We start from the raw sequence: 23,541 nt of genomic DNA, 5'->3' as shown, positions 1-23,541 counted from the left end.
AATGGCTTTACCTAGGTAGAATAGAAGGATATTCCCCCTCACACTTCCTACAATACAAAATAAAAACAAAGCAAAGCATTGAATTAAAGACCCAAATGAGACAAAACGCATTCCTGCCTTGCAACCTTGGCTTTTAAAATCAGGCACTGCATCTTCAGCCCCTTTTTAAAGCTCATGGATTACAAAAAGCAGCCTTTATAAATTCATGGATGAGTTTAAAAGTCATTTTCCTGGGCCTTAACAGCTGGTATCAGAATAGTATTATTTTAGCATGTCAATGGCAGTTAGACTCTAGAGAAAAGCATTAAAAATGACCAAAATTTAGCGACTAAGGGGTTCAATAAAGAGAAAGGACAACTAACACTGCTAAGTGCTTTGACTGGCAACTCAAGCAACACATATTTGCCAATAATTAGAAGTATATCACAGTTTATGTCATGACTCAAATATTAGTTCATATTATAAATGTCATAGCCAGAACAGCATTTTTTAAAAAAATTAGGGCTGTTTTCCCCCCACTTTTAAGAAAGTGGTCAATGATTATGTAAAATTATGGACACATTTCAAATATTTACCTGCCACCTAGTCTCCACTATCCTACACTGCATCAGTTCTTGCGGGCGTGGTTTTTTTCCTTTGGTGTGAAATTATAATCACCTTAACAAGGTTTTGTTTTTTTTGTTTAAACAATCCTTTTACACCATCCTACACACAGTCCCCTCCCTAACACACAATGACACCAAACACTGACACATCTTAAGTGCTCAAGAATACTCGTGAAATTGATGACTACTGCTGCCTCAAACAGAGGCAGGTATCCTGACTCTAATAAATGATTAACTTATTAGCTTTGACGGTTAGATGGTTACTAAAGTTCTCATAATCTCTGAAAACCTACAAATGTGAGCATATAAATAAAATATTAATGACTTCCTTCTTTCAGTCACTTAATATGACATTAAATACATGATAATAAATCCTGGTTACCTGAAGAATATGTCTAAAGGTCTGTAGGCTATTTTAAATTTAAATGTATTTATTTGTGCTGGGCAAATGCAACGTTTTTTATATTACCCAATGATGTGTGTGTATATGTATCCTGTATAAGAAGAGAGATTTTATAGATATCTCAAAGGAAAGAATGTCTTTGCATGTTCTCCATAAAACCTTGCACCTTTCAACAAGCAACAGCTCCTAGATATCTGTAAGAAATAAATATCCAGGATTTAAAGAATGATTCAGAATAATTTCAAATGTCATCTCTAATAATAATGGAATTGATCAATTTTTTTTTATAAAAGCCAAGGAGGAGATATCAGACAGATCTATTCTCTTGATGGAAGAAGCAAACTCTATCATCTGCGATATTTCAAATTATGCTAGTCAAATTAGAGTAGTCCATATTGTGTAGAAATTTCTAAACCAACCAGGGAAATGGACCAGATGAACTAGTATTCTCACCATTCCAATTGCTAGGTTCCTTTGAAATGTACTCTTTCAGAAACCCACTTTTATCTTTGCAATAATGATTCAAGAGATTAAAAGAAGCCTTGAGTGTCTCAATTTGCTTACTCCAGTCCTATTGATGTACCACTGCTGTCTTGTCAAAAATCACTGAGAACATTGGTGAGTACAAGGTATTTTATTATTAGGACAAGAGATGAGACAGGTAGAGTAGAGCATGCAGTTTTCTTGGGTTTATATTTTCATTTCTGATTTTCAGGGATGGTGGTTTATTTAAATCATATTGGAATCCTCACAAGTGCCTAGACTTCTGAATGGGGACTGAAATTTTCCGTCTAACCAAAACTCAAGGATGCTGTCCAAAGATTTACTTCATTTATTGTTTTTCTTTCAAAGATTTACCTTTGAGTGTGACTCAGAAAGGAGAACCTAGACACAGTGAGTAGTAAAGATATATGGAGATTTTCTCCTTAATCCTATCGACTTAAAAAAGTTCTAATTGAATAATGGTCCAATTCCTATTATTCAGTTCCTAGCACAGGGATTTACAGAGATAGATGCTTACTAGATACTTTCAGAAAAGAATCTGAATGGTTTCTGTTAACAAAGGAATGTAGATACTAGGGTGGCTTCTGTCCCTAGAGGTTGGCTATGTCATTGGTATTTCGACCACAACTACACGTGTAAAAGGCAGTGAGGTTTGAAGGTACACAATTATTGCTCACACTGTTCAGTCCTCTAGTCAACACTTTGCTGGTTCTAAGTAGCTACAGTTGGGGTAGTGGCACAAATGAAGGAATCAAAGCCAGAGGAGAGAGGAACAAAGTCCACTTACCTTGACTGTTCTATCTGACCAGAGAAAATTAAAGCAACTGTAGCTTGGCAGAATGAGGCAGCGAGATAACCATGCAGCCAAAGAATGAGCTGGACTTACTGGCTGAAAAGTTCATTAATGTTTTGGCCTATGCATTTATGGGCGACATCTATAACTACTATCACATGTCCACCAGACCACCAGGAAGGTGGCCTTGGAACACGTGTTGCAGATGAATTGCATACAACTCTTGAGAATGGCAATGAGACTAGGGACTTGTCGTAAAGGTCTGGGATCAGGGTTGGCCAGGGCTGTGAGTCACTGTGTTGGCACACTACCTCGCTCAGTTCAGTTGACTTATTTCAAGAACAGATCTATTAAGAGTATTTCAAAATTCCCTTTATGAGCCTACTTGGAGCTCACAATTCTCTGAGGCCATAGTGGAAGAAAGTCACAAAATGAAGCAAAACTATTAGATTTCACTTGGTTTATCACCTGTAGGAGATCTCAATTGCTCCCTGAGAACAAGATACCCTTTTTCATGTATTGCCTTCGTTTTTACCTCTCCCAGAGGCCCAGCCCCACACTTACCACACAGAAAATTCAGTAAAAATATCCAAGTATTCATTTTGAAAGTCTAAAAGCATTTCAGTTCTATTTCAGTTTGTGCTTCACTTATATAAATTCCTATTTTATTTGAAACAGTCAGCATCTCAAAACAGTTTTATATAGGTTTCAAAATGAAGTATTTCTAAACCCTGGCTGTCTGAGAAGACTTTAGATTTACTTTTACTTTACACTTATTTTAGATTTATACTTAGCTCTTTATTTTTAACTTCATAGATGCCTAAATGTTCTCCTTCCTCCCTTTCATCAATTTGTCTAAGTACACTGGGAAATCTACCCTTTGAGACCTACCGAGAATCACCTGACTAATGTAAAGATATTTTAATAAAATTAGATTTAATTGTTTCAACAAAGAAAAACTCTACAGTAAAATCTTAAAAGTTATTCATAATAAAACATTTGATATTTTTCTGTTGCTTTTAAAATGGACTTTTTATGTATATTTAATGCTTGTAAAGGATGCTCTTTATCTGTGTATATTGTTATTATGTACATGCAGACAATAAAATCAGAAGTCATCAACAATAATCTCAGTACAGTTGTGCAGTTTAACATTTACTGAGCATGTATTATACAGCCACTTTGACTTTAAAAAAGGGGGGTAATTAGCAAAACCGTGGTCACTCTCTTGAGCTATCAGGAGCCAAGTCTGGTGGTATATGCTTTCTTTTCTGGTGGTGGGAACTCTGACTTTTTATTAATAACTTCATTACAATCAATACTGAAGTTAGTAAAATGTGAAGGAAACTCTATTTTGCATAAATAAAATCTGGTCTGTCTTAGACTGATGTTTTGAAATTTATCTTAAACTTGTCATGATTGTGTGTATATACAAAAAACGTACAACCTGGTTCTTGTTCCTTTAATAAACAGGAGAACAGAATCTAAGGTCCCTAAAACTCAGCAGCAGGAAGTGGACTGAGTCACATCTAAGGAGAGTCCACTCTCATAAAAGGAGATCAATGGCCAGAAACAGAGCAGAATTTCAAGCAGGACGGTCTCATCAGCAGGTTAGGGACAGCCAATGCCAAGAAAATGAAGAGAACGTTCTCTGGAACTTAGAAGATGTACATATCAGGGATCAGGGAGAAGAAAAGATAAATGCTAAGAAGTCAGTTGGCACCTTTATACAGAAGGGCTATGAAGAATAGGCGAGGGCAGCTAAGCCAGTGGCTAACAAAAAACATGTAATTCAAAAGGAAAGTATGCGACTCCTCTCAGGAGAGAGGGGAGAAAAGTGTATTCAGAGCTCCAAAACTTACGGTTACTAAGTAGAAGTAACAGAACTAGAGAAATAATCATGCTTCCTGTTGGTTGTTTTCAAATCTTGCTCTAAGCAATGCACAGCATAACAGAAATAAAGGTAAACTGAATCTATGTCTTTGGTTCAGTTAGGAAAGGGGTGTATGTATGGTTGGGTTTTTGTTTGTTTAAGTACAGGTAAATGGCCTGTCCCAGTGACGCATCCGTCCACTTCTTGACCCTGAATTAACCTCACCATTGGGTCTATGCTACTCTACATAGAAGTACTATTTTCTGTGTCTCTTGGGATTTAACTCATCCACTTAGAGATTACCTTTCTCCCTTTATTCCAAACAGAGATGACATAGCCCATAAAATAAAGCTTATCGGTCAGTCAAAACAGCTATAAGTTTCAAAACATGCATAATCTAGACCAGGGGGCCCCCACCTACAAAGGAGTAGCAAATCTGGCTCTTCACAGCTTGTTTTTGTATATTGTTTTATTAGAACACAGCCATGTCTATTCATTTATGAATTGTCTATGGTTGGTTTTGCACTGTAACAGCAGCGTTAAATAGCTGCAACAAAGACCTTACGGCTTGCAAAGACAATAATATTCATTATTTGGCCTTTTGCAGAAAAAGTTTCTCTGAATAAAGGTATCAGCGTCTCCATGCCTATATTCAAATCCAAATTGGCCCTATCACCTACTAGTTGTATGATACTGGACAGTATGTTACTTAACCTCTCTGAGACTCAGTTTCCTCATCTCTAAAATGGGAATAATAACAGAATCCCTTTCCAGGACGCTGTAAGAAGGATTCAATATGATAATCCACGAACCTGGCACAGAATAAGTACTATGTCAGTATTATCTATTATCAACTAATATTATTCCCTTAAAATCCTTTATGCAAGGATATTTTGTTCTCTCCTCATTCCCTTATCCAGGATATACAGCTCTGAAACACTGGTAGGCATTTGGAATGAAGATTTCACCATTGAACTCTGAGAAAACCACATTTCTATGATGTGATTAAAATGAAGACAAATCGAGTTTAATTAAACATTGAGACTGGCAATTGTGCATCGGGCAGAAGCACATTTCTAGTAAATGTTTAATAATGTGATTACAGAGTGTACTGCATGCACCGGGATGTGAGAAACAATAGTAGATTTGCATGTGAATGTACATCTGTCAACCAAATGAATTCGAGCTCCATATACAGTGCACACTGGAACGCTCCTGGGAAACAGATGGAAAAGTAGGGTAGCAGAAAGGGAGAGGAGTGTAGGAACAAACAAATCTGTGTAGAATCCCAGTGTTGACACTTTCTGGCCCTGTGACTGCAGCAAATATGCTCAAACTCCTTGAGCCTTGGTTTATTCATCTGTAAAAGAGGGAGATTAATATTTCTCTCTTGCGATCATTGGACAGATTACACTAAGTGAAACAATCTATGCACGATGCCTGCCCATTAGTTCCCTCAGTGTGAAAGGTGTAGGTCAGGTCACAGTTTATGCTTGTGTATGTCTAGGTAGGGGAACAGAACTTGTTAGCATTGTCCTAGAGAGCCCAAGGTTACAGCCCAAATTCCATCCTATGCCCACCCTTGTCTGGTCCTCAGGCTCCATCAGACACTTACGTGTGCCACTGAACCCAGATCTCACCTGATAGCACCCTGTTGCACTCTTTGGAACTGCAGGTACCATGTAGTATAGAGCATAGAAGCATTAAGTTTGCTTCTAAGAGATACAGACTTGAGTTGCAGGTCTTTAAGTACTAGTTTATGACCCTGGGAGTTAATGTCATAAACCTCCATATTCCTATCTGTAAAATGATGACAAAAATAGTCTCTACCTCTTAGGGCTACTGTGAAGATTTAATATAAGAACCCAGTTCAGTGCTTGAGACTGAATAACTGCACGATCAAAGTTAGTATTAAGATTATCTTGCTTGGGTACATGCATTCCTCTTCTACTAGACTATAAAATCCTTGAGGGCAGGGGTTTTGTTTTATTTCCCACTGTATGGCCATCACCTAGCTTGGATTCACATGTAAAGTAGACTTTGAATAAATATTTGTTGAATGGTGAATGAATGAATGCATAAGGAGACCACTCCACTCGAACCCACTCCACTGATGAGGAAGGAGATTAGCAACACCTTTTTTTTAATATAAAAGGCAACATCAGTTAATAAAAAGACGTTTGAAGTGTTTCTGCTATTTGAAAATGCAATATAAAATTTTTTTCTGGCCTATTATTCACTTACTTCCTTAATTTGTTTTGCTATAACCTTTAGCTTTTGACTTAAACTGTCATTTTCTAATTCTGTACCTGGTCCCCAAGTGTTCTTATGCAGCACTGCATATCCATCACTGGCATTTGTCAGATCCCTCCAACCAGGCCAACACGTGTCAGGGACTTACGGTAAAGCTATAAAACTACCATGTGGAAAAGAAATGCACCTCATGGCGCAAACTGTAACTATCACTGGGAATCTAATTCAATCCACATTAACTTCATGAACTGAAGATTAAAAGTGCCTCTTTAACCTTGACTCATCTGTCCTTCTTCCTCTGACCCTCCTTTCCCCTTTCTTTAGCCTGCTGGGGTATTGACAGGGATTTCAGAGGAGTGGAAGGTCTTTATCTCTTTGAGATGAGCTGCAATATGATTACAATCGATTTGAGTGATTTACAGTTTAGAGTGCCTTTCATTACCCTCTGTGCTTTACAGAATTATAAATGACATACTGTATGTGAATATATATTATTATTATTGGATACTTATGTACTATTTTCCTCGAAGAAGCTAAACATTCTTTTTTAGGCTTTAAATAACTACAGGGACCCTGCAAACTTGTGCAAAGCTTAAATTGAAGAGACTGAAAATTGGGAAGTTTTCCTATAAATAAAGCTATACTCTTGGGTGTGTTAGGCCATTTGCTGCCCACATAACTCTGGGGCAGAGAGAAAACAGTATAGGGTAATTGTGTTTTAGATTAGGATAATAATTCTAGATTTTCATAATTAAGGACAAATTCTGCAGGCCATAATTTCATTTACTACTTAAACTGGAGCTTCTCTGTGACAATAGGACAAATAAAACTTGTAATTCACTTAGTCCAGCTTTGAAATTATGCAATATTTGATGACTGTTTTAATTCAGAAGAATTCTTATTATAAAGCCCTTGCAAAGAGTAAGATGTTATTAGTATTTTTATGTCACACTATCTCAAATGAAATTTGAAAATCACATAACATTGTGACCATACTGTAATTCTAATCTTCAAAGTATCATTCCATGGATTTGGTTTAATAAAAATGTACTCACTGTTCATAGAAATTAAGAAATCTTTTTTGTTACATTCCTACTTAAATAGTGCCTAGAAGTGACCCTACAATTTCTCATAACTTATTTCATTGAGTCCCTGGACTATAATACGTATAATACTTAACTTATGGGTAAATAAACAATTATCGTGCGCATTTTAATTAGTAAAAATCCAGTTTCTTTAAATCCAAAGACAGTCTACTGAAGATGAGAAAAACATAAACCAGGACTTAAAACTAAGGTGTGCATTTTATTAAGTCCTACAGAATTTTCCAGGAAAATTATTCTTTTGCTCAACAGCCCTCTAGATCAAAAGGACTGCCCTGTTCACAAATAAATCTCTTTAGTTACTATAATTGCTATCATATTATCTGATAGACAGCTTCATCATTATGACAAGCTCCTTTGTGTGCTATTTAATTATTTTATAAATAACCTTGAGTCATGTGTTAGCTTAATGTCGCAGGAGCACATGCCATGTGTCCATGTGCTCACGTGCTATGTGTGTCTGTGTCTATCAGAAATGTTCTTCCCTTCCATAGGATGATTAAGTATATATGTAAGCATATGTGAATATATGTAAATATATGTTACATACATCTATGTACACATGCTTGTCTTTTTGTCTTCTGGGTGGTTATGTTTAATTTTAGCATTAGGCAGAAGCCCACAGTTTGCCTTGAAACTCATCAGCTTCTAAGAGACATTTACAGGGAGAGAAAGGCTCTAGGTTTGATAGCAGTAATTGTATTTAACTTGTAAGATACAAGGCTATTTATCTTGTAGCTGGGAATTCACAGAAGAGAAAGGAGGTTTGTCTGATAAAACAAAAATTAAAGAAAAAAATACTAAGCACTCTCTCACCACTCTCATTCTCCAAGTAAGACCATGAAACAGTAAAATAGACTTTCATTTAATAATTTAATAAAGCTCTTCCTGTCCGCTTAGATATGTTGCTAGAAGGTAAAATGGGATCATGAAAGGAAAGACGCTGCAAGTCCCCAAGGTCTGAGCGATGGTGTAGAGGAAGGCAAATGTCATAAATGCCCAGGTTAGTGCTGACTTCTAACTTGGCAGAAATTGAAAATTTAACTTGAGAGAAAAATTCTAAATTGTCAAGACTTGGGATAAGACCAGAATTCCTGGGGCTTGCAAGTGTTCTAGGGTATCGAAGTGAATCCCTGGAAGGAGCAGAGTGTGATGAAAAACTAGAACTCTCAAGTCAGGTGGTCTTGGGTTGGAGTACCAGCATTTCCACTTATGCTGTGAGCCAGGTAAGTACCTGAGCTCTTGGAACTGTTCTTAGTCTCTAAAATGGGGATAGTGCTAACATTGACCTCTAGTGTTATATTAAGGCTAAATAAGATATTGAACATAAAGTACAGAGTATGTAGTAAACGCTCAACCAAGAACAGCCATCACCATCTGGGTGAGTTTGGCCTAGAGATGGTGGCATCTCCATTTTCTACATCTCTGGGACAACAGCCCCATGAACTGAGTGGAGTTATCCCAGTGACTATGTAAAGACAAAATGCGTTAGATGAGTTCAGAAGATGTATGAAGGTAAAGGCCCATTATTTTATTAATGGTGTAAATGAAGATTTACATTATGTAAAACAGACAGAAGGAAATAGGAGACAGTATGTCCTAGTCCTGCACCGTCCAATACCAGCCACGAGCCACTAGCCTCATAGTGTCAGCCTGAGGATTGAGCGAAACATGTATTTAAATCCCTCAGTGCCTACGACATAATAATTGCACAATAAAAGTAAACCTTTAGGGCCTCAGTCATACCAGTCACATTGCAAGTGTGGCTATGTGTGGTTAGTGGCAACCATATTGAACAGCACCAGCACGCAGTCTGAACGAAGAAAAAGAGACATTTTTAGCTTTCTAAATATCAGTGATTCTCAAACCTAGCTGCATATAGAATCACTTAGGAGCTCCCTAAAATTACTGATGTCTGGACCAGTGCTTCTCAATTTTTACTGTGCACATGAGTCACCTGGGGACCTTGTTAAATTCAGATTCTAATGCAGTAGGTTTGGGGTGGGGCCCAAGGTTCTGCATTTTTAACAACCTCCCAGGTGATACTGATGCTGCTGATACATGGGCCACACCCCAGACCGATTAAATCTGATTACCTGGGATGGGCCTGAGCAGCCACAGAGTTTTAAAAATTCCCAAGAGAATATCATTGGCAGCCAGGTTAAAGGATGCTGCTTCACACACACACACACACACATACACACACACACACACGCACATCACCAACCCTAGCAAGTTAAAAGTCCCTTGGAAATGGAAACTCACCTACCTGTGAGTCCTAATTTGTTCCTGACAAATTGGAAAAAAAATGACTATTTAGCAATGCAAGTATTTAGCATGCACTGGTTTGATTGATTAATTGATACATTTTGTGACCAAATGTTTGAAGAACTTATTGCAAGATGATTTTAAAATGTACTTAGCAATGTTCAAACACATTCACTAAGTAAGCCTCTCTCGTGTTGATGCTATATCGCTACAGTCTTAAAACCATGCTCAAATATGGCTTTCCCTTTGGGTTGTATTTATGCTTCCTATTCCCTTTGCAGGACTTCACTATCTATGTTTTTTTTGCAGTCGAACTGAAAGTAACACTAGTCCTGAACGGAAGAATGAGCAGGTAGATGGGGCTTATTTTAATGTGTGCTTCAAATCTGGCAAGGCCTCAAATGTTTGCAGGCAAAGACGAAAGAAAAGGAAAGAAAACCTCCTGGCTAGGAATTAATGAAAACCCAAGGCCTGAGAAATTTCAGCATTATGTCAAGTACGCAGACTTGTTTTTAACCCTTCAAAGTCTCAATAATCTAGGATGAGATGTGAACAAAAAAAATCTCTCTTACCCCCATGCATACTGTCTAAACAATGAAAGGATAATAAGCATTTGAAATAAAATATGTTGGAGACTTTCTTTAACTCGGTAATTCTCAAATGGGGGCAGTTTTGTCCCCCAGCAGACATTTGGCGTTTGTGGAGACGCTACTGGCATCAAGGGGGTGGAAATTACGGATTCTGACAAACATCCTACAATGCACAGGGCAGCCCGCCCAGCAAAGAATTATCCAGCCCCAAATCTCAATAGCATCAAGGCTGAGGAACGCTACTAACTAAACGAGTCCAGGCAAGGACTTCTATTTGAGGATACTCTAATGGAATAAACAACAAAACTAATAACCTCGTGTCAGTATCAATAAAACTGATAGGAGATAGGAAAATGAGAAAGAAATTTGAGGGGGTGCAATCTGAGCATCAGGATAGGAATCCTGAGTCTGCCCCTCAACTGTGTGATATCGGGTAAGTTATTTTGACTCTCAGAGCCTCAACGATGTAACCTTAATATGAGTATGGTGGTAATAATACCAAAGCAAGTACCCTCACAGGAGGGAGTGAGGCACACACGCAGTGATGCGTAGGAAGGCACTTAGAGCATCAGTAAGCACTACAGAAATGTTTTTACTTTCAGTCCCCATAAAGAAAATGTTCTTTGGAATTTGAAACATTCAAATATAAAGAAAGAGTTTTCCCATCCAGTGTCCTTGAAGGGGAGCCACGTCTACATCTTTGCCATGATCTGAGTTGGGTGGTCAAGCAGGATTGAAGCATAGGTCATCGGTGGACATTTTACTGACCGAGGAAAGGGAAACCAATCAAGAGCACTTCCATGAACTTAGTGTGCGATATCAAGGAAAAGGGAAAAAAAACATTGAGACTCTGCTCTCCTCAGCACCACCTGCCATGGGAAGATGGAAAGTCTTACACATTGAAGCTGCTTATCAGCCTTCATTTTCCAGGAAGCCTGGCTCTGACCTAAAAAGCCCCTTCCTGTACCATGTTCAGTGTTCTGAAAGCCCTGATGACATAACCAGTCACCTATTCACAGCAGAGAGAGGATCTTTAACAGCCTCAGTCAGCTCAGCCTCCCAGGGGACCTGGAGCTGGGGCTAAAATTAATTCCTCATGCTCAACTCACCGTTCACCTCCCCCCTCTTGTCCCCTCCACTGCATTGTGTCAAGACAGCAATTAGAGGCTTTATAAGGAACATTTGTCAGTGCCTGGATAACTCTGGGCTGATTCTTCTTTTATTTCCCTCTCGTGTTCCTTAGCCTTTCTATTTTCAGGTTCAAAGAAAGAAGCTGCTTTTGAGTTATATCTCCCAGAATTAAGTGATACAAGATTCTGATGGCTATAGAAGTATTTTCATTTTGGATCCTTCCTGATTCACAAAAAGTCAATGCTACATGCCATGGGCCCAGCTGGTTTCTAAATACTTCACAGTGGGATGTTTCAGTAGAGGCACATAAAATCCTATAAATGAGTATGAGAAGGTTCTGGAGTTGACCCACTCATCCTGGTGCACAGGGACCTGGAGAGCAGACACGGTTTCCTGGGAGCATGCCTTCTGAGTGAGATGACGTAAGTGACTATTCTGTAGGAGTTATATTTCTCTACTGTTTAAACGTTAGCTATAGACAAGTAGCACAACTGAACTCCTCTTGTTGGTTTATAGACTTATCACTATTGATGAAACAGAATGGCTTGGAAAAAGAATGGATACATCATTTTTGCAGAAATTGTGTCAAGATTGCATGACCAGGTGGCTTTATTTTTTGATACCTAGATACAGGGGTTATTTTGATCTTATCGTTTAAAATAAATTAAATAAATATTGCCAGATTGCTCTAATGGAGCTTTAAATTTAGCAAAATGGATCCTTTCAGTAGCACAGGGAAGCAGGTGGGAGAGAAAATAAGGTATCCAAGGCTGAAAAAGTGAGCCACTCCTAGGAAGTCCTAGTCCAACTAGAATGTTGGACTTCCCAAAGCCATTTTCCAATCTAGGCAATGCAGTAAGGTGACAGCTCCTTTAAATACTCAGTATTCTTTGAGTTGCTTCATGGAAGCACATTGCCATCATTGTTAGGAGGACAGCTTCGTCTCATTACAAATGAGTCTTTTAGCCCAGCTAAGAAAACTTTTCTTTTTTAAAAGAGGATTTTCGACTCCGCGTCTCACAATAACCACCTTTGTGTGGTTACTGATCTTTGGAACATGATACTTTAAGAAAAGGAATAAATCTAAGATGACACAAGAAAGATGCTCATTTCTATCTATTCATCTTTCAAAATATCCCCCAATTTGCTATGGGAGCAATATTGGAAATTGTGCTCAGCTGGGAACAGGAGACTCTGGTCCTAGTTCTGTCCCTCATTTACTATTCTCTCATGACTATTCTCTCATAGAAAAAACACAATATCTCCCTGGGTCTCATTTTAAATTTGAAATGGAGAATAAAAATACCTACCCTACCTAATTTACAGGCTATTTAATAGTCAAAATGAAGTAGTCTATATGAGTGAATATATAATAGCAAAAAATGCTACTCAAATGTTTGGTAATCCTCATAGCTAACGTTCATTGAGTATTGACTTAACTGACCCAGCATTATGTTGGGTATTTTACATGCATATTCACATTAGCCCTAGAAAGTAAGTATTATCATCATCCCATCGTATAGACTCGGAAACAGAGACTTGGGAGGTTCAATATCTTGCCTAAGGTTTGGAACTGGATCACCAAATAGGAGGAATAAGCACTTACCTAGAGAACCAAGAAAGTGGAGAGGGTAACAAATGAGAATGTGGGGAGGAAGAATCTGCTATATTTTGAAAGCATTATAGTGATCATCAGAGAAGAAAAGTCAGAACTGTTAGAAATTCTTACACTTAGTTTATAGTTGTTATATTTTGAATTATTTGTGGGGACATGCACCAAATATTTTAGTGCTTAGGGCTTTCAAGGTCTTAATCTAGTGGGCCTCAGAATTATAGCTAATGGCACCAAGATCCCAACTCTAGCCAGTTGACTCCAAAGCCCATACTTATAACTGCTTTACTGTATCATGTCCTGTAATAACAACACATATTATTACCAAATGACAGTTACCAACAGTTACTAGTAATAATGGTTTTCAGTGGGAAGCAATGCCATTGAAGAAAGGTTTGTTCTGTTTTGAAAACATAGGAAGCAACCCGTAATTTGGAACTAAACATACAAAGAGATAGGCACACAGCAAGGGTCACTGGTTTTCTTACATATATGTGGTTTTAAAAATGACCATTAAAGAGCCTTCTCATTTCTGGCAGCAAACTCAGAATCCTATATTGGCTCAGGGCAAGTGGTTAGCATCAATTTAGAATCTTTGAAATTCCTAATAGAAACACAACAGACCCTACAGCAACAGTATCAGGGCCAATGATAATATGCATAGAGAGGGATTGATTTTTCTTATGAACAAGTTAACAGTTTTTAAGATTTTAGGCTATTTCGATTCCTCCCATCGCTCATCCCCCAGAGTTTAAGAAGCATTTAAAAATCAGGTCTATTAGTGTCTAGTGCATTTGGATGATGATGAGAATTCACAGTAGCTGCTAACACCTCTGGCTTTCTTCAAAGTCTCAAAGATAAATGCACATGGTCATTTTTGTGCCTTAATCTAAGAAGTGCTAAGAGTAGTATGTGAAAAGACTCCCAGCAGAGACTGAGCTGGATATGGTACAGAGACTGAGATGGTAGATAAATGAGTGGATGGGGCTTTTTGCTTCAGTATTTTGGGGGTCTTGTATGCTCCTTGTGAATGCTCCCATAATACTTAAAGCAGACATAGGAAGACCCTGGCTAACAGAGGAAAAACCCAGTAGCACAGTTACTTCTAATTGGCATTTAAAGAAAAGTAATGCTAACTTAGGCATGAAAAAATAATCACAGCCTTCAAGTCATTCAACATTCTTGGGCCACAAATAGGCAAATTTACGTATTTCTCTCAAGTGTGATGATTATTAGCTAAAGGGCTCTTACATTTCTGGAAATGTGCTTCCGGCTTCCTTACCTCTGTGCTCACCTCACTATAAAGGAAGTAAGAAGATAACAGTGAGAAAATGATGGGCCGTTTGGAGTGTAGGAGATAGAGAGTTAGACGCAGCATAAATGCCCACGTTAGTGACAAGTTCAATATTCTGAGCTATTCTCTTGCATCTACCAGGTGATAATGTAATGATGGAGCAAAGGCCTTTAGCTAAAGTATTTTCCCTTCCATTCCTGGCACTCTTATGATCAGGGTTCAGGGCTCTTTCCTGGTAGAAGTGAGAGATGAGAGGGAAAGCTAAGGGATGATTTGAATGATCTTTTGAAAGAAGGCAACCTTTCCCCCCATTGTCCTTGATTTGGCCATCTGGCTCTGGGAGTTTGTTGGTGAATGCTCCTTGACTATAAAATTTCAACAGATGATCAGCCCCTCTCCCTCCCACACCAGCATGCCTGCTATTAAAATGCCTACTAGGACCAACCTCTGAAAATCAAGGCAGGCTAGTGTAAGTGACGGAGCAAAAACTGGCCAAGTCAACGAAATGAATGGAATTCCACCCGTAGTTTTTCTCTCATTGTTACTCTGACTTGATGTTCATCATCTCAAGTTTGGTAAACTTCCTTTCACAGTCTTTCTGCCATCTCTGGCCATCTGTATGTTCAATCACACCACAGAGCCCAGATCTCATATTGATTATTCCATGATTACTGACAATAGTTTATTTTAGAGATGGTGTACCCTTCCCTCCATTGCTCATCCTCTGCAGTGCCCCGGAAAATCCATAATCATTGTATTTGGTATGAGCCAGTCAGCAGTATTAATCAGATGGACAAAGTAAGTGTTCAGTGCATAGTTAGTAAGTCTCCAGAAGCTCCCTGTACTGGACCAAGTCTGAAAGAAATCACTTCTTTTTTCAACCAAAAAAATATGAATGTGTGCCTAATATTCAGTGTTTTAATGATGTGGTGACAGTCATGAGAAAATCACCAGTTAGAAGTAAGAATGGGAGAACAAAAGAGAGTCTGGTCATTGAGAGTAAAACATGTACCTGTGGGATAATGCTCATTCACTGGCCAGTTGTCCACCTGAAGCGTGGCGTTGCCGCCGTTCCTGGTAAAGCGCACCACGTGGTATTTGCCATCATTTACCGGGGTCCTCTCCTCTTTGATGGAGATGTCAACTGTGCCAATATTGAAGACAACTCCAATTTTCCCCTGTTCCTATAATAAAGAAACACAAAAGGCAAGTTATCACTAACCACAAGGTTTTCTCCCTTTAAAGTTGATCCTCCAACTAACAATGAATCTGTAGGTACCCAGAGAGAGCTGTCGGCTTGAAGTTAATAATAGTATCCTACATTTCTCCGTGGGCTTTCATCCTGAACATAAAAGCCAATGATATAAAACCACCCAAATTGCTCTCAGAGGCTGCACTGCACAGGTTACATCATTGGATTGCCCTCAACAGATATCAAAGCTGGAACCACAGAACTACCTAACAAGTGACTAATGACACTGCAAGGTTCTGTGAGATGAATTAGGCATGTTTTCTAGAAGAGGCTAATCAGACACTGAATTGTAGGTTACTTCACAATTCAGATTTAGGATTAAAGAGGAAATGCAAGCCTGCTTGCACTCTGGGGGGCAAACAAGGCCAAGAGGAGGGGTACAGAATGGTTAGGAGCCCAAACCATAGCAGCTAGCACTATAGACTTACTCTTGGTGATACTTTCTGTAGGTATAAAGAACATAGGAAATGTATCCTCAGTGGGGCTCACTGAAACTGAACTGGGGTTTTCCAAGTCAGAAGCTGGCACCCTTCCCACACTTGTAGCCCTATTCCTAAGGTTAAGTCAAAGAAGGAGGTCATATTCAGTGCTATAGCTTTATGTTACACAGCAGAAAAGAACCTCTGGGGCCCTACATAGACTTCTGGGAGGGAAAACACAATGAATTCCAGAAGAGTAACATTAGGGCAACGAAGGTGATGGTGGTGGTGGTGACACATCCACACCCTGGGAAGTGCCCAGAAACACTGAAATATAAATAACAATGTTATTAAAACTCTTACTCTTCTCCTTTAATAACCTATGACTAAGAGTTGGCATTAGTATTCAGAAGAAGACACAAAATGAAAGTAACCTCACGGATCAGATATAATCAGTCTCTCACAACCTCTCTGAAAGGTATCAGCACGCAGGGTGTCAGGAGGAAATGGGCAAGGAGAGAAAAGAAACATCTTTCTCCATTTCTCTAAGAGTCTGGCTTATTGGCAAACGGTTGGACTTTCAAAAACAATAAAATTTAGTTGTGATTCTGATGTTCTACAAGACTGAGTCACAGTATTTGTCCACATAGTCTCTGTTACCCTCTATTTCCTTCTATTCAAGAAGAAGGAGAAGGAGGAAGCAGGGGAGGAAAGGAAGGAGGAGGATATGGGAAAAGAAGTCCAGAATCCACACAAACTAAGACATAGGAAAGACTTCACTGAATCTCAAGTTTAGTAACTTCGGTTCATCCATTCATTCATTCAATACATAAATACACTATTCATTAAGCACTCACTATGCTTAAAGTCAATAAATTGAGACTTCTCGTGAGATTTTAGGTACTGGTTTCCATATAGTTTGCTAGACTTCACTTATTTTTCCAAAAGACAGGCTTTCCTTAACTAGCCAATTTTCCTTTAGTTATGTGAACACATCTTGTGCCCAATAAAAGGATGAATAAGGACCTAGGAGCCTTAATCATAAAAAGTAGGAATCTAGGCTGATCAAAAGAGGCTGATTTCAGCATGCAGGGATGCTGAGATACAGGGTGGACATCATTGCTTCCTTTGTGCCCTGGTAGCACAGCACACAATGTAAAATGGTGTCTGCAATACCCATGTTCTGTTCTCTGGGAGAAGCAATTCAGGTGCCTCCCCAAATGGTGACTAAACATACTCATTTTCTTTCTAAGAAACAGGATTTCTTAAATTGCTGTTTATTGAGACACTGTGTTCTCAGCTTTGTTTTGTTTTGTTTTCCTATCTCTGCACCTCCAGCACTAAACAAAATACCTACTATTAAAACATGATGCATGGATAAGTGAACCTGATGGTCGGTTCTTCTGCATCTTTCATGCCCATAATTAATAATATTATGATCCATTTTATTCTTTCTCCTTAATTCTCTGGGAATGCAGAAATGACAATATGACTTTTCTGCTTTCTCTTAAAGAGTTGGCATGCACTTCTAAGGATGTGTGTGTGTGTGTGTGTGTGTGTGTGTGTGTGTGTGTGTTGGTACCTAATCACCCTCGTGCCTAAATAAGCAAGGCTATAATAACCTGAGTCATAATCTTTTTAGCAGAATTGAAGGACTGAAGGAGTGAAAAAACCATGACTGCAGACACCATTACTCCTCTGCCCACCCCACAAATGTGGACTGTTTATTGCATCACTGTTCCTCAATGAGAAACCACTGTATAAATCCTGGATGCATGTAAAGGACTGCTAGTGATTCAATTCACCTCAGTCACTAATTAATCATGGATGGAGAGGAGACCTTTAGACCAGCCTTCTGCAGCTTTTCAGCAGCAGCAGTGGCAAAGTACAGTTCTGGCTCACAGAGTAGGCTGATCAGTGAGATATCTTCTTGGGCAGATTTTCTGCAAGATCCATAATAGATTCAGGAAAAGAGAAGATTTAATCTCTGCCAGAATAAATATTTGGTCCTTATCTTAGGCGCCACACATTTGCTATTGCAATCACTGTTTGGGGGAGGTCTTCTTAATCCTGCTAGCACGTTGCCAATGTCAGTGGAGACCCTTACTCAGATGTTTCATTGTGTTTCCTGCAGTGGTAAATGTGCCTGTGCTGGACCTCAGATGTGGTCTTTTCACTCACAGTAATGAAATCTCTAATGAGATTTCATTACTGCAACCTCCTTGTCATTTGTCATGGGACCACAGTGGCATTATAATCTGTGGCTAACTGCTTTGTCTCAGTTTATTATAAGCTTTGTGACAAATACCCAAACAGTTGCCCAGGCTTGAATCCATCATGCTCAGCTGCCATGAAAATAAAGTGTGCTGGCTCATGTGTCCAGAGAAGAGATGATGTGAAGGATAAAAAGCACTGGCTTTGGAGTCAGCCCTGACTAACCTGGGGCAAGTTACTTAACTTTTCTGAACCCATTTCTTGATAATATATTATGGGGATAGGATACTAGCTTTACATACTTTGGAGGGCTGTTATAAGGCTGAAATGTTATAATTAACATGACAGTACTTTATGAATAATAAAATATTATACCAGTATAAGGTATACATGAGATCAAGAGAAGGAAACCATCCAATCATTTGACTATTTAAAACACTGTGATTGCTGGAGAAGTTCACTGGTTCGATATGATAAACATGGGTTTTAGCATATCTTGGTTCAAATAATACCTCTGATTCTTAAAGCTGCATGACCTGGGGCAGGTTGTTTAACTTCTGGTGTTTCTTTTATAAAGGATCACGTGGAGGGAGAAAGGCAAATGGCAGTGAGGATTTTAGGAGAACACATATGTGTGAAGCACCTGGCACAAAGCTGTGCATATTTTGGGACCTCAATATTTTGGGACCTCAATAATTGTAAGTCACCTCTTCTCTTTCTTCCCCCCCGCCATTAGTGCAGGTGACACTAGTGGCATGAGCCAAGGACTGGTTGGCTTGGCAACACTGTCATTAAGAAATATTGTAAAAATAAATGTACATTTTAGCAAATAGAACACTAAAAAAACCAACATTTGCACGGTTGATTTCCTGCCACGATTCGGTAGTTGCTCTCTCTCCACATTCCTTGGTGCCTTTTATAAGCCTCTCCAAGATAAGCAAAAGTGTAGGTGCAAAAACAGCATGACTATAAATTTTAATAACTCCATACCCTTCACCACTAAAGTTGCTACTAAGGCAATCGCTTCAATCTATGTTACTCCTTGATACTAAAAACAAAGACAAGTGGTAAATCAGAAGACATTACCAAAGAATCCTCAAGTGCATTCAGGGAAAAACTGAACAGTACAGAAAATGGCTGTCTTTAAATAGCCAGTAAGTCATTCTTTATCAGTAATGACTCTTTATGAGCCCACATGGTCTCTCAAATTAGTCCAGCTCCACCTTTCTGACCCTCCATCAGCCAAACAGCACTGATTGCTATGGAGGTGACCCAAGAGATGCTACCAACACCAGGGTCAGATTTCAGGAGCAGAAATGCACAGGGGCAAGAAATATCCTCAGGAATAAAGAACTCCCTGAAGGCGATCTCTTCATTCATTCCAGAGCGCCCCAGGGGAAGGCAAAATGCACCATCTGCTATTTCAGAAAATTGCAGCTGACAGAAACAGAACTGGGGCTCTCAAATGTGTGCCAGGATGCTACGCAAAGGAAGCAGTTCTCAATATCTTAACTTCTAGGCTTCACACAGAATTTGTGAGTTCAGTGCTAGGTGGTAAAACAATAACAACATGAATCTGAGCCTGCTTGGGGGCCAGACACCATCAGGTCTGCCATACTCATTTCAGAGCCTGGCTTATAGTAAATAAAGTAATCAGTGGCACTGTTTACCACATTTTGGTAGTTCTCCATTATGGGCTCATAGGAGAGAGAAATTCTGGGTCCGCTTGTGATGGGTAGGGCCAATGGACCAGTGTTGACCAATAAAATCAGGTGTTACTACTGAGCCATCCGTTTAATTGCTGGTTTGAGGCCTGCCAGAATTCTCCCGTTTGCTCTGAACCACTGCACTCAGCAAATTCCTAGTAGTGACTTCTTTGTCAATCTGGGTCATTGAGGGAGAATGACGACAAGCCACACTACAATCGACATGGAAAACACGAGAAACAAAGCTTGGTTGCTTTATGCCACCAAATATTGGTATTTGAAGCTGTTTGTTACTGCAGCATAACCCAGACTATCTGGATGATGGAGTAGGTGCTCAGCAAGTATTTTTAACAGAAATAATTTTCAAATTCCCACAGTTACCCTTAAAATGTTTTTCTTTTTTGAATGTAGAAGCATTTAGGAGAATCCAGCTATATTTTATTAAGCCAGACATGAAAGAGATTTGCAAAGATGTAAAACAATGCCATTATCAGTAATTTTTAAAATACTGTTTTTCTAAAATTGTTATTTATGTGAACATGAATTGGGCTTATTACTCATTTCTAAATGGATTAATAAGCAGCTACTTTAAATGTTTCATGGTTTTAATTTCTAACAGGGTAAACATCACTAGATATAACTCACGTTAACAAAAGCTCTTTGGGCTTATCATTTTTTTAAGTTTAAAGTGGTCTTAAGACCAAAAGATTTGAGAACTGCTAAGTTAGTTGATCTGGAAGGTTTATTCCACTTAAAATACTTCATTATACTCTTGTGTTCAGAGTTCCAGGTAAAACGATAAAAAATTAGATTTGTTCTATCTTTTCATTGTAAGACATAGCCTAATAATTTAGTATAAAAATTGAATTTTACCTACATTTCTTTTAATTTTTAAATTTAACTTAATTTTTTTATACAGCAGGTTCTTATTAGTCATCCATTTTATACACACCAGTGTATACATGTCAAACCCAATCTCCCAATTCATCACACCATCACCCCCACCCGCCGCCGCTTTCCCCCCTTGGTGTCCATACGTTTGTTCTCTACATCTGTGTCTCAGTTTCTGCCCTGCAAACCAGTTCATCTGTACCATTTTTCTAGGTTCCACATATATGCGTTAGTATACGATATTTGTTTTTCTCTTTCTGACTTACTTCACTCTGTATGACAGTCTCTAGGTCCATCCATATCTCTACACATGACCCCATTTCGTTCCTTTTTATGGCTGAGTAATATTCCATCGCATATATATACCACATCTTCTTTATCCATTTGTCTGTTGTGGGCATTTAGGTTGCTTCCATGGCCTGGCTATTGTAAGTAGTGCTGCAATGAACATTGGGGTGCATGTGTCTTTTTGAATTATGGTTTTCTCTGGGTATATGCCCAGTAGTGGGATTGCTGGATCATATGGTAATTCTATTTTTACCTTTTTAAGGAACCTCCATACTGTTCTCCATAATGGCTCTATCAATTTACATTCCCACCAACAGTGCAAGAGGGTTCTCTTTTCTCCACACCCTCTCCAGCATTTGTTGTTTGTAGATTTTCTGATGATGCCCATTCTTACTGGTGTGAGGTGATACGTCATTGTAGTTCTGATTTGCATTTCTCTAATAATTAGTGATGTTGAGCAGCTTTTCATGTGCTTCTTGGCCATCTGCATGTCTTCTTTGGAGAAATGTCTATTTAGGTCTTCTGCCCATTTTTGGATTGGTTGTTTGTTTTTTTAATATTGAGCTGCATGAGCTGTTTGTATATTTTGGAGATTAATCCTTTGTCCGTTGATTCGTTTGCAAATATTTTCTCCCATTCTGAGGGTTGTATCTTCGTCTTGTTTATGGTTTCCTTTGCTGTGCAAAAGCTTTGAAATTTCATTAGGTCCCATTTATTTTTGTTTTTATTTCCATTACTCTAGGAGGTGGATCAAAAAAGATCTTGCTGTGATTTATGTCAAAGAGTGTTCTCCCTATGTTTTCCTCTAAGAGTTTTATAGTGTCCGGTCTTACATTTGGGTCTGTAATCCATTTTGAGTTCATTTTTGCATATGGTGTTAGGGAGTGTTTTAATTTCATTCTTTTACATGTAGCTGTCCAGTTTCCCAGCACCACTTATTGAAGAGACTGTCTTTTCTCCATTGTATATCTTTGCCTCCTTTGTCATAGATTAGTTGACCATAGGTGCGTGGGTTTATCTCTGGGGTTTCTATCCTGTTCCATTGATCTATGCTTCTGTTTTTGTGCCAGTACCATATTGCCTTGATTACTGTAGCTTTATAGTACAGTCTGAAGTCAGGGAGTCTGATTCCTCCAGCTCCGTTTTTTTCCCTCAAGACTGCTTTGGCTATTTGGGGTCTTTTGTGTCCATACAAATTTTAAGCTTTTTTGTTCTAGTTCTGTAAAAAATGCCATTGGTGATTTTTTCTTTTCTTTTTTTTTTTGCGGTACGCAGTCCTCTCACTGTTGTGGGCTCTCCCGTTGCAGAACACAGGCTCCGGACACACAGGCATAGCGGCCATAGCTCACTGGCCCAGCTGCTCCGCGGCATGTGGGATCTTCCCAGACTGGGGCACGAACCCGCGTCCCCTGCATCGGCAGGCAGACTCTCAACCACTGCACCACCAGGGAAGCCCGCCAGTGGTAATTTGATAAGGATTGCATTGAATCTGTAGATTGCTTTGGGTAGTATAGTCATTTTCACAATATTGATTCTTCCAATCCAAGATGTCTCTCCATCTGTTTGTAACATCTTTAATTCTTTCATCAGTGTCTTATAGTTTTCTGCATACAGGTCTTTTGTCTATCCAGGTAGGTTTATTCCTAGGTATTTTATTCTTTTTGTTGCAATGGTAAATGGGAGTGTTTCCTTAACTTCTCTTTCAGATTTTTCATCATTAGCGTATGCAAGAGATTAGTGTATGCAAGAGATTTCTGTGCATTAATTTTGTATCCTGTAACTTTACCAAATTCATTGATTAGCTCCAGTAGTTTTCTGGTAGCATCTTTAGGATTCTCTATGTATATCATGTCATCTGCGAACAGTGACAGTTTTACTTCTTCTTTTCCAATTTGTATTCCTTTTATTTCTTTTTCTTCTCTGATTGCTGTGGCTAGGACTTCCAAAACTATGTTGAAAAATAATGGCAAGAGTGGACAACCTTGTCTTGTTCCTGATCTTAGAGGAAATGCTTTCAGTTTTTCACCACTGAGAATGTTTGCTCTGGGTTTGTTATATATGGCCTTTATTATGTTGAGGTAAGTTCCCTCTATGCCCACTTTCTGGAGAGTTTTTATCATAAATGGGTGTTGAATTTTGTCAAAAGCTTTTTCTGCATCTATTGAGATGATCATATGGTTTATATTCTTCAGTTTATTAAGATTGTGTATCACATTGATTGATTTGTGTATATTGAAGAATCCTTGCATCCCTGGGATAAATCTCACTTGATCATGGTGTATGATTCTTTTAATGTGTTGTTGGATTCTGTTTGCTAGTACTTTGTTGAGGATTTTTGCATC

General features: G+C 38.7%; 1 protein-coding gene across 22 annotated transcripts in view; it reads right to left on the bottom strand.

Annotated features, from left to right (window-relative positions):
- Window positions 1-23,541, bottom strand: part of NRXN3 (neurexin 3) — a 1,686,346-nt gene that overhangs the window by 176,781 nt on the left and 1,486,024 nt on the right. For all 22 annotated transcript variants that reach the window (XR_003435587.1, XR_003435591.1, XR_003435588.1 and 19 more), the window contains one exon: window positions 15,442-15,613. Coding sequence is in view for 18 of the 22 variants with exons in the window: in XM_027120199.1 (XP_026976000.1) it covers window positions 15,442-15,613 (172 nt within the window). In the remaining 4 variants the exon portion in view is untranslated. The remainder of the gene's footprint in view (window positions 1-15,441; window positions 15,614-23,541) is intronic.

The sequence above is a fragment of the Aethalodelphis obliquidens genome, unplaced genomic scaffold, assembly GCF_003676395.1.
Source record: "Aethalodelphis obliquidens isolate GAN/ISIS:26980383/991018 unplaced genomic scaffold, ASM367639v1 scaffold21, whole genome shotgun sequence".
Taxonomy (NCBI): Eukaryota; Metazoa; Chordata; class Mammalia; order Artiodactyla; family Delphinidae; genus Aethalodelphis; species Aethalodelphis obliquidens.
This window is presented reverse-complemented; position numbering and strand designations above follow the sequence as displayed.